The sequence below is a fragment of the Mesoplodon densirostris genome, chromosome 1 (genome assembly GCF_025265405.1).
Source record: "Mesoplodon densirostris isolate mMesDen1 chromosome 1, mMesDen1 primary haplotype, whole genome shotgun sequence".
In the NCBI taxonomy this organism is placed as follows: domain Eukaryota; kingdom Metazoa; phylum Chordata; class Mammalia; order Artiodactyla; family Ziphiidae; genus Mesoplodon; species Mesoplodon densirostris.
The window spans coordinates 11,426,606-11,438,875 of NC_082661.1; the positions used below are offsets into that span (position 1 = coordinate 11,426,606).

At 46.6% G+C, this 12,270-nt stretch overlaps 1 protein-coding gene across 1 annotated transcript in view; it reads right to left on the reverse strand.

Moving 5' to 3' along the window:
* The window catches only part of PLPP4 (phospholipid phosphatase 4), a 132,391-nt gene that overhangs the window by 17,265 nt on the left and 102,856 nt on the right, over nt 1-12,270 (reverse strand). The window contains exon 3 of the mRNA XM_060098357.1: nt 3,089-3,259. Coding sequence (XP_059954340.1) covers nt 3,134-3,259 — 126 coding nt within the window. The 3' untranslated portion in view covers nt 3,089-3,133. The remainder of the gene's footprint in view (nt 1-3,088; nt 3,260-12,270) is intronic.

Genomic DNA, 12,270 nt, shown 5'->3' on the forward strand with positions numbered 1-12,270 from the left:
GTCATAAAAATCTCATAATATAAATGTTGCTAACTAAAGTCTATAATGAGAGGTTCTCAGGTTGTGCTGCTGCCTATGGGTCTCCCCGTGAATTTTCATCATGACAGATGACCCCCGCCCATGGTCACTGGACACCTCAGTCCACCAAAGAGCAACAACTTATTAATCTCGGTCGGGCATCCTGCCTCAAACACCCACCTGCACAGCAGTCGAAGGCCTCACTATCCATCCCTTCTCCAAGCTGGAAACCTTGGCAGCCTCTTTGATTACTCCCTGAATAAGTGAGTGTTGAATGAATACAATTTGCCACTCACTGAACATTGCGTCTTCTTAACACGTAATAAGGGAAAGAAAGATGGAGCTGAGATGTGGCTACAGGTCAGGCTTTCTCAACCTCAGCAACAGACATTCGGGGCTGTGGGGAAGGTGCTATCTTGTGCACTGTAGGATGTTTAATAGCATCCCTGGCCTCTATCTACCATATGCCAGTAGCACCCACCACAAAGACCACCTCTACTTGTGAAGATGTCTCCAGTCATTGCTAAATGTCCCCTGGGAGGTTCAGTTGCCCCCATTGAGACCACTGGTATAGACAGTGACAGATGGCCTCATAAAGGGGAATTCAGGTGAAATAAGCCTGACTCAGAGCCCATTAGAGGATCCAAGGAAAGGCACACTCCACTCCTGGCTGACTCCAGGGTACAAACTGAACAGACGATGGCACAGCTGAATGGATAGTTGGGCCACACCCATGACCTGTACCAACTGAGGCCCACACCCATGACCTGTACCAACTGAGGCACGTTCAGTTTTGGCTGCAGGAGTCTACCATGATGCAATTTTGGTTTGACCCCCCCATCCCAAGTATGGCCCTAAACACCACTGATCATACATTCTCTTGCTTTGCTTTCCCATCAGCCCACAGAGCATTAATATTCTCCCTCTACTGCTCCAAGTTCCTTTCTGTGCCAGTTGGACAGAATGGGTGTGAAGCCCTGTTGCCAGCAGGCCTCAAGTGCGCCAGCTGCATCAGAAGTCCAGCATCTCCCCAAAGCCAAGAGCTGTGATCCTGCATCCTTTCATGACACGCCAGCCGCAGCTCGGTAATGAGTAACAGAAGAGCATTTAATAGAGGCCAACCTCACGTCTTAGGTTTTCAAGACACGATCACTACCCTAAAGCTCTTACTACCTTCCAAGAGGAAGCCCAAATCTCTTCAACTCTAAAACCCTTAATCATTTCTCAGATCCTAAGTGGCTGAATACAAGTGGAAACCAGGGATTCACAGCTTACAAACAGACCATGTTCCAAAAGCGTGTCCACCTCGAAATCAGTGGTTTGGGAAACACACACATCCTTCTTTAGAAATGATGCACTAAGCATCGACAATACTGATTCACATTTGTGCAATACATTTTCATTTACAAAGTACACTCAGATCCATTATTTCATTCAGCCTGTGAAACGGCTCTGGGAAATATTGGGGGATTATTGTTCCCATGTTCAGAAGAAGAAACTACAGTTTACAAGGATCAATGAGAAGTGGTCCGTGAAATGCCATCTAGCCCATAACAGTTCTCGTGGGGAAATGCCCTAATCACATGCGCCACAATGATTCTGTTGGAAAATATTCCTAGTTCCGAGGGGGCGATGGTTATGCCCTTGTGTTGTTGACTCAGTGATCCTCTCCCTGCCCCCCTCTCATTACGTGGCCTCCTATATCCAGAACTGCATCCAAGTCACTGATAAAAGCAGAGAACAAGGGAGGGCTCAGGATCCAGACTGATGGGCCTCGACTGACTGCCCCCATCAGCATGGCCTCAAGACCCCGATCAGTACTTGATGCCTCCACCTGTCCAGACTGTGCATCAGTCTCCCTTTCCCCCTTCTCCCCCAAGGCTGAAGCTGGAGGAGCATGACACCCAGAGCGTGAGTTCCAGGAGGGTGGAGGGTGGAGCTGAGGCCAGAGAAGGAGCACAAGGCGGCCGGAGAAGGTGGGGCAACGGCACCTCCAACCAGGAGCTCCCTCACCTCTAGCCTCGACTGTAGCCTCACTACTACTGGAACACCCGGGAAGAGGTGAGAAGAGGGCGGTCAGAAAAGGGGCAGGAGGGGAACGGTGCCTGCTGACAGTAGGAAGGCAGGAAAGGAAGAGCAGGGGGAGGCCACAGACCAATCGTGGAAGGCCATTCGTCCAGGGAAGCTGGATTAGGCACATTTAATTCAGTGCGTTTGCTGAAAGCTGACACACTGGAGCTCTCCATGGTAATTCTCAGACTTCATCAGAATTAACAAACTGGCTTGTTAACAATGCAGCTTCCTGGCCGCCACTCCAGACCCACCCCCAAGAATCCAGTTCCTAGCTGCGAGTGGCCTGATCCAGGTGATCTGAGGATTGGCCTTTGGGAAACACAGCCCTAGAGCCTGCGCTCCTGGAGGCCACATGTCCTGTGGACGTCGCCTCTGCCTCTGCTCCCTTTCTTGCTGTGGCAGATGCTACTGTGGTCCAGTCAAGCTGAGAGCTGCAGCTGATCTGCAGAGGGGCATGGCATGGTTTAGTTTTATTCCAGGAACAAGCCCCTCACTTGTTCTGTGTTATTTTGACTTTGCACAGATGCCCCAGGACTGATACATACAGGTAAGCCTCACTCAGCCTTGCAGTGGCTGCTGGCATCCATCTCTGGGCTGGACATGGTGACACATATGTCCTTGTGGGATGGATTTGAGATGTGAAAGGAGCCAACAACCACTTGGCATCGAGTCTGAGATGGAGGCAAGGGGTCCAGCAGGGAAGTCCATCTAAGTCTGTGACTGAGGGCCTGCCATCCTAGCAGGACCTGAGGGGTCTACTGGAGCATGAAGGATGGGGAGGAACTCCGATTCTGTCCCCAGCAAGGACAGTATGAAGGCCAGAACTCACCTGAACAGGTGTATTTTCTTTAAAACTGTGTCTGCTCTGTCCTTTCAGCCTACTCTGGTTTCTCACAGTGGGCACTTACCTCTCACCAGTAGGTGCATGTCTCCCCCCTTCCCTGCAGGAAAGAGGCAGACGGCCCAAGGACTGGGCGGGCCCCAGGCAGGAACTCACCTTGCCAGTGATGCTTGTAGTCGCACATGCGGGACAGGGCGATCATCATGGCGCAGTACAGGGGCAGGATGGCAGCACAGAGCCGCCAGCTCTTCCCCCGCCCACTCTCGGTGAAGCAGTGCAGCTTGCCAGCCAAGTAAAACGTCGTGAAGCCAAGTCCTGAAAAGGCAACTGCCGAAGAGAAACAGCAGGTGTTACTCTAGCAGATGGGAAGCAGCAGGGACACAGGGCACCCTGAGCATTCTGTCTGCCATCTTGCACACTACCAGGGCCAAGGCCATGTTGGCACCAGGCACCATCTAGGCAATCTGTGCTCTTGCTAGAACCACGCTGGTATGAGAATGAGAATAGGTCAACAATGAGAATGACCTTCCAGGCTTGCATGTGATCAAAATCTATTCTATTTCATTCATTCATTCATGAAACAATGACTTAATGGGTGTCTACTGTGTGCTAGACAGGCACTGATCAAGGTGGGGGGAATAAAAAGATGCCTCAGAGTCTGTATCTGGTCTCAAGGGGCTCACGGTCTGAACGAAGGTGATGGCCACGCTAATAGAGAGTTTCCACACCATCTGTTGAGTTCTACAAGCAAAAAGAGTGCATGCAAAACAAATGATTGTGATGACAGCATAGCTTTGAAGGGAGAGGGAAAGTAAGGCATTTTTGGCTTGGTGGCACTCAGTAAAGCTGCAACAGTAAGTGCTGTGGAGAAGTGAGCTTGACAGAGAAGCCAATGATGACAAATTCCTTATTTCCTCTTAAAAATTATGGTTATTAATTTTTAGAATTGCAAAGACAACTCATAGCTGTGCTGAATCCACTGTCGACAGTGTGGAGTCGGGGGTAGTATGTGAACCCCAAGCTTTCCATCCAGTCAGGTTTAAACCACAGTTGAACTCAGTGAGTAAGGTGGGTCTTCTGTGGACTTAGAACTACGGTGCTCAACCCCGGCTATACAAGGAGTCACCTTTAAAACCTGGGAAGTTTTCAAAACTACTGGTAGCCAGGTATCATCGTCAGACATTCTGTTTGCACTGGTCTGGAGTGGACCTTAGTGGTGTGCGTGCGTGCGTGCCTGTGTGTGTGTGTGTGGACTCCCCAGGTGATTCTATTTTTAAAAAATATTTATTTATTTATTTATTATTATTATTTTTTGGGCTGTGTTGGGTCTTTGTTGCTGCACGCGGCTTTCTCTAGTTGCGGCGAGTGGGGGCTACTCTTCACTGCAGTGCACGGGCTTCTCATTGCGGTGGCTTCTCTTGTTGTGGAGCACGGGCTCTAGGCACATGGGCTTCAGTAGTTGTGGCACATGGGCTCAGTAGTTGTGGCTCGCGGGCTCTAGAGCGCAGGCTCAGTAGTTGTGGCGCACGGGCTTAGTTGTTCTGCGGCATGTGGGATCTTCCCACACCAGGGCTTGAATCCGTGTCCCCTGCATTAGCAGGCAGATTCTTAACCACTGTGCCACCAGGGAAGTCCTCCCAGGTGAGTGTAATGGCAGCCAGGAGTGAGTTTAGATGCTTTTGTTGAAGGCAGGGGCTACAGCTCCCACCGTCTCTAGACACCAGCCTATTCAAAACTTTCCTCTTGATGAGAAAATACTCCTGAGGCCTGAGGGGCAGAGCTCCTAGGTAACCAGACCGCACAGTGATTTGGTAGATTTGGTAGAATGGGTCTAATGCCATAACACCAAGGACTTTAAGAGACTGTCTGAAACCTGAGCAGCGGCCTCGGCATCAGTGAGTTTGTCACAAATACAGAATGTCAGACCCACCCCAGACCTACTGAGTTAGAATCCGTATTTCACCAGATCCACAAGCGAGCTGTATGTGCCCCAAAGCCTGAGAAGGTCTGGCCTACAGCACATTCGTGGTCTTTATACAACATCTCTGAGAGTCCATCTTCAAGAAATAATACAAAACTATAGAGAAATCTAGAAGATATTCTGCTCAAAGTTATTTATAATTATGGGAAAATGTAAAGATAAAGAACTGGGATATTTCCATTCAATGGATTATGATGCAACCATGGAAATTATTGTGATTGTGTAGCACTACGGACAATACTTAGGACACAATGTTAAGAGAAAAAAGCAAGAGCCTAACTTGTAGGTTCAAGATAATCATGGTTATAGTACATAAAAATGAATAACCTGCAACTTTAACAAATTATCTCTGATAATAATGTGTCTTCTTAAACGGGGTTCCCCAAGTATGAACACAAGCTTGTACCAAAGCAGAACTTTTTCAGCAATCAAATTAAACAAGGTAACAGAGTATTTTTTTTTAAACAGGATATTAAGCCAGGTTTATCTCAGGAATAAAAATGAAGCACTTAAACATTTTTGAATAATGATTTGTACTCAAACAGGAAAGCAGTGCCAACATATATTGAATATTCTGTTTAAAGTAAAACTATGTGCAAAACTGCATTGCCCAGGCCTGTTCTAGATTGTTTGCTATGATGAAAGGTATTAAATGGTTTACAGGGTGTCCAAAGCGGCCCCATTTGGCCATCACCCCCCTAGCAAGTGCAACGGGTTCTTAATTGCCCATCCTCACCCACTTTGCTCTGTTTCTGCTTTTCGTTCACACTCTGCCCTGAGGTAACAGAGTGGGGGAGGGCTGGACACTTGGCTCTGGTGGGTACCGGCCTCATTCTGAGCTCTTACAAGAGGAGTAACAGACTTCGTTCAAATCTGACAGTTTAGCAGTCTACCCACCTAATTATCGCTACTCCATTTATATAAGCGTCTTGAGCATCTATGGATTTTGGTATCTGTGGGGCTCCTGGTACCATTCCCCGAAAGGATGCTGAGGGATGAATGTACATTGAATGTGGCGAGCCTAAAAGATCTGCCCTGGAGCTTTGTAGGGTTATGGATGAAAGTTTCCAAGATTTGAATCAGAGGAGAGGCAGCCCTGGGTGTTGCCAAGTTGTCACCTCTTGGGAAAACATTAAAAAGAAGGTCAGTGAGCGTAGAGGGGATGTTGAGCAGGAATTTGTATATGTCCCCATAAAAAATGGTTTGGAGACTTTAAGAACTATGAGTCCCGGCTCAGCAGCCAACAGCCCTGAGCCTCTGGGCATATTCACAAGATGGACAAGAGAAGGGCCACTGAAAACCCTCCAAGGTCAAGTCCTGGGGCAAGTGGTTTGAGGCCAGACCCTCAGCCTCCACCCGGTCACCTCCTTGCCCCCAGGAACTCAAATTTGGCCAGTTTTGACAGTGGAGGCTGTGGCTCATTCTTTGGAGAGCAGGTAAAGCATATTCCCTCCTGCTCAGTGGGACCCGCGCCGCAGGTCCTCCGAAATGGAGAAGCATCTACTTCTTTGAAAAGAAGGAGGGATTCAAAGGCATTTTAAAGGCTGAGTTCAACAGCCTGGATCATGTGGGCAACCAGCAGCAGCCAGTCTCATATCCTACTGGGCCTCCGGGCAGCATTTTTACAGCAGCACTGTGCACCTTTGTCTAGCTGACATGAGAGACTCGGATTCCATGCTAAACCTTATGCTTGCCATTTTCTCACTGATATTCCTACAGTTATTGAACCAGCATGATGTCCTTTGGCAAAGGGCTCCTGAGGCACTTCCTTCTGGCCCAGGAGGCACGTCCCAGCTGTGGGCAGCTCAGGTGCTTTGTCAAAATTCCTGCTTTCCCAAGTACCAACTGAATAAGAATTAGGCTCTACCAAATCATCCTGAATTCATAGGATCCCACAGTTTGTCTGCCACCTCCTCCTGTGAGGCTGGGGCTTTGGGACCAGGATGTAATCTCCCACGAGCCTGCCAGCTCTGAGATCCTGGGACTTACCAAGGCTCAGATTCAAGTTCAACTGGGAGAAAAAGAAAACAGAAAGGTTTTTAAAGAAATTCTTTCCAATTCTAGCCAAACACCACCCTCTTCTCTTCTCAAAGAAACATGCATTTGAGACCCTGAGGGGCTGTAGAAGTTTTTATGCTAGTGAGGGGCAGGTGAGATGACTTTCGTTCCAAGGGACCGTCTTCCCCCTGAAACACGGTCCTTGCTTCCAGCATGATTAGGAAATAAAACGGAGAATTGAACAAAGATGCAGGTAGAGCACTGGACATTTTGGAAGGTCGGGATTATAAAAGAGGATAAATGCATTCATATTTTGCTAACATTATTAACAGAAATATGATTAGAACAGTCCCAAGCCAGTGGTGTGAGAGAAAACTGAAAGTCTACCTCTCCAGGGGTAGAACAGAGTTTAGAACACACACACACACACACACACACACACGCGCGCGCGCGCACACACACACAAGCACTCACGGTGATGGTGGGAAGAGCATATGCCCCTTCCTTTCAGAGCTTGTAGCAGGTTTTCTTGGCTGGAAGCAGCTGACTGTAAATATTTCTATGTTGATCTGGCTGTGAAAAGTGAAGATGCTCTTGGAGCCTCTAAACTAGGAAGCAGATGAAAGAGTGTGGCTTCCCCACCCTGTTTCTGGCATTTTCAGTGCTCACTTGGCTGTCATCAATGAGAGTCAATAAGCAAAGCATCACAATACAAGTTGCTGGTCCAGGTGGTGATGCCAGGCATGTCGCATTAACAGGTCTATCTGCCTTCCCAGTGATTCTGAAAGGAAATCACTGATTCCTCTCTCCAGCTGCACAGATGAATTGTCACAGGTTTACAACAGGCCCTTTGCAAAGAAAGGTCTATTTACTGAGACAGCTTAGGTGAAAGAACGTTATTTTGCTTTTTCCTCCCCCGTTGACTTTTCAACCAAGTGGAGGAGGTTTCGACCCCAAGGATTGCAAGAAATAAGAAAACAAGCACCAAAGAGAAAAGCTTTAAAAGTAAACGAGATAAGAATCAGGGGGACAGACCCAGCTTTTTGTGTTGCATTTTTCAGTTCTGCTAATTATAATGAATTTCTCCAGACAAACTGATAATTCCTGGCACCACAAATGGAATTGTGTTCTAATGCAGTTGTACAAATTTTTCATTATATGATCCTCAAAGAGTTAGTATTTTCTTTTCCAAGAGGGAGAAGGGCAATACCAGGTGGTTGAATAACTTTTCATGTTGAAGGGTGTTTTGAGTTTGCCAGTGCATCTCCACAAGACCACCCAAAACCAAGGACGAGGGAACAAGCATGCCTAGTCAGCACCTTGCAGACCCCTGACAGCAGGAGAGGGCTCTTGGGAGTCAGGGATCCAGGTTCCCACCTTGGCTCTGCCATTAACTGAATCCACGATCTTGGATAAGTTGCTTTTCCTCTCTGGGCCTCAGGTTGCTCTGCAAAATAAGAGGCTGAACCACAAGCGGCCACCACATCACGCCCGGGGGAGCCAGGCAGATGGGGAGCATGAGTAAAGTAGTTGGATGTTGAGTCAATGTTTTGTGCAACAGAAAACCCTCCCGGGTTCTATTGCTAGACGCTCAGATCCAGGAAGTACTTCACTTCCAGAAAAAATTAATGGTTCGTTTGTGATTATAAATGGCAACTAATACCTGGCCTCGCTGTTGGGAGACATCTGGGAGTAGTGAGGACTGGAGCAAACTGGGGAACATCCGCCTGTTTAAAGGTGCAGCCCCACCTCTGCTCAAGCTGGTGTCTGCCACATGGGCTCAGTGTTCCCAGAAGTTTTGATCTTGTAACAGAAGAAGGAAATCCTGATATTTATGGGAAATGTCTCCATTTTAAATATTAACAACTCATCAAAAATGAATACAGTACAGACCAAATGAACTCATCCACGGGCCAACAGGGCTGGGGGCTGGGTCTGCAGGCTGCCAATTCAAGAGCTCACCTGCCTTCCGGCGCTAATGGTCCACTGTTTAAATGACCGCCTAAGCTTGCGCTGAGCATGATGCACACCAATTCATCCCTTCTCTTCACACTAGAGCAAAGAAGCACTCGGTAAGTTTGGGGGTGGTTTTGTTTAAACCAATAACAACAACAAATTAAGTTACACAGGAGATTTGAGGATTGAATAATCCATTCAACAGGAGGGAGTACTGTGCGTTGTTGAAGAAAGCGGGTTTTTCAGGCAAACCGAGCATATGTGGACTCAACTCTGCCACTTTCTCCCATGAGAGCTCATCTCTGAAGGCCTCAGTTTCCTCATCTGCGCAATGGGGCTAGTAGCACTCAACCCACAAAGCCATCTTGAGGATGCGTTCACGGGGACCTGTGATATGCTCAGCGTCCTTACTGGGCGCCGGGGGATGGCTCTCCTAACACTGCCGGCTGCCGCAGCTGCCGTGCTGCTGCTGTATCCGGCCCGGTTCTGTAAAGTTCCGTCCTCAAAGAAAAGCCTTCACAAGCTCCACTCTTGCAATCTGCAGCTCTTCGGTTACATAACTGCATGCTTGCTCACAGAGAATTCTGGAACCGGGTTCTCAGCCTCTCACAATTCTGCAGCCCCTGTGGCTCTCAGCAGATGTAAAATGATCTTAGCTGGTCAAATGAACAAACTTAAAGGAGCCAGCGGAGATACTGTTCCCACCCCACTCTGCAGACGCCTGAAGCTCTCAGATGAGACGGTCAGACAACCAGAAGGCCATTCTTATGCTACATGACCCATCATCGCATAGCTTGTTTCTACGATTCCAAGTTTCACTGTGTTGAAACCTATTTTTATGTCCCTGTGGCCCCAAATCCCTTAAGAGGACTAGTTTCTCATTCATAGCTTCAGTTTCATAGTTTCTCAATGCATAGTTCATTCTAGCTAAGATGCCCGTTTTGTTTTCTTTTTTATGACAAGCTATATACATTAACATTCTAAGTTATTGATGAAGAGATTTCAGTTTCAAAAAAGGATGAAAGAAGATGGCTACAAATCTTAGAATGTGGGTCCACAGTGCATCTGTAGCCTAACTCATTCAACCGAACAGGAAAGCCAATTATTATTCCTCATGAAATGACTGACAGAAGATCATTAGCATCTGATGTAGCTACTGAACCAGAGTCATAATTTCGAGGGGAAATTCTGATAATATTACAGAATAGACTCAGTACCCACAGTGGTTTTTTTAAAGTCTCTCCTTCTCTCTAATCCAGCAGTAATGCGATTGTCTTGCTCTGATGTAGGAGACAAAAAGTCTATCTTGACTGGAATGAAGAGAATTCTCAAAATCCCAGAAATCTTCTGAATTTCACGCCAATGATTCCTCTAAAATTTCTTTTAAAAACAAGAGTTCATTGCAATTGATATAATCCAGGGGTTGGGGGTTAAGTTTATTCATCCCTGCAGTAGAGCTGCCTGTGATTCCAGGCAGGTCAGTGGCCAACAGCCTCAGGTAGAATGACTTACTCTGGTACCATCAGCCTTAAGACTTTTTTTTTAAATTAGTTTCTGCTTTATAACAAAGTGAATCAGTTATACATATACATCTGTTCCCATAACTCTTCCCTCTTGTGTCTCCCTCCCTCCCACCCTCCCTATCCCTCCCCTCTAGGTGGTCACAAAGCACCGAGCTGATCTCCCTGTGCTATGCGGCTGCTTCTCACTAGCTATCTACCTTACGTTTGGTAGTGTATATATGTCCATGCCTCTCTCTCGCTTTGTCACAGCTTACCCTTCCCCCTCCCCATGTCCTCAAGTCCATTCTCAAGTAGGTCTGTGTCTTTATTCCTGTTTTACCCCTAGGTTCTTCATGACATTTTTTTTTCTTAAATTCCATATATATGTGTTAGCATACGGTATTTGTCTTTCTCTTTCTGACTTACTTCACTCTGTATGACAGACTCTACGTCTATCCACCTCATTACAAATAGTTCAGTTTCGTTTCTTTTTATGGCTGAGTAATATTCCATTGTATATATGTGCCACATCTTCTTTATCCATTCATCCGATGATGGACACTTAGGTTGTTTCCATCTCCAGGCTATTGTGAATAGAGCTGCAATGAACATTTTGGTACATGACTCTTTTTGAATTATGGTTTTCTCAGGGTATATGCCCAGTACTGGGATTGCTGGATTGTATGGTAGTTCTATTTGTAGTTTTTTAAGGAACCTCCATACTGTTCTCCATAGTGGCTGTACCAATTCACATTCCCACCAGCAGTGCAAGAGTGTTCCCTTTTCTCCACACCCTCTCCAGCATTTATTGTTTCTAGATTTTTTGATGATAGACTTCTGACTGGTGTGAGATGATATCTCATTGTTGTTTTGATTTGCCTTTCTCTAATGATTAATGATGTTGAGCATTCTTTCATGTGTTTGTTGGCAGTCTGTCTATCTTCTTTGGAGAAATGTCTATTTAGGTCTTCTGCCCATTTTTGGATTGGGTTATTGGTTTTTTTGCTATTGAGCTGCATGAGCTGCTTATAAATTTTGGAGATTAATCCTTTGTCAGTTGCTTCATTTGCAAATATTTTCTCCCATTCTGAGGGTTGTCTTTTGGTCTTGTTTATGGTTTCCTTTGCTGTGCAAAAGCTTTAAAGTTTCATTAGGTCCCATTTGTTTATTTTTGTTTTTATTTCCATTTCTCTAGGAGGTGGGTCAAAAAGGAGGCAGGAATGTACAGTGGAGAAAGGACAGCCTCTTCAACAAGTGGTGCTGGGAAAATTGGACAGGTACATGTAAAACTATGAGATTAGATCACTCCCTAACACCATACACAAAAATAAGCTCAAAATGGATTAAAGACCTAAATGTAAGGCCAGAAACTATCAAACTCTTAGAGGAAAACATAGGCAGAACACTCTATGACATAAATCACAGCAAGATCCTTTTTGACCCACCTCCTAGCCTTAAGATTTAACAAGAGTTAAATCTTTCAGCTGGTGAGGACAAAGGAGAATGGGTGGGTCCTAAGCTCCTTGAGGAAGGCAGGCAGAGTTTGAGGCTGTTGAAGCCAACACCACTTGACCAACTGATCCAGAGGGATGGAGAGAACCATCTTGGCCCACCGAACGTAGCCAAGAAGACCTAGTGGATACAACCCCAAAGATGTAAAATGAACTGAGGACCTACAGTGAGGCAGAGGTGGAGTAGGGACTGAGCACAGGTAAGAAGTACTCTTGTAGCCCAGCTGGATGGACCCAGGTAGGCGACCTGACCCCATCACCTCCTACCTGTGTGACCTAAGGAGAGGAGCTTAACTTCTGAAGTTCAGGCTCGCCATCTACAAGTCAACAGCTGTCCACAGAGCAATTGAGAGAACCAATGACAGAGTGTCCATGGCACACTGGACAAAG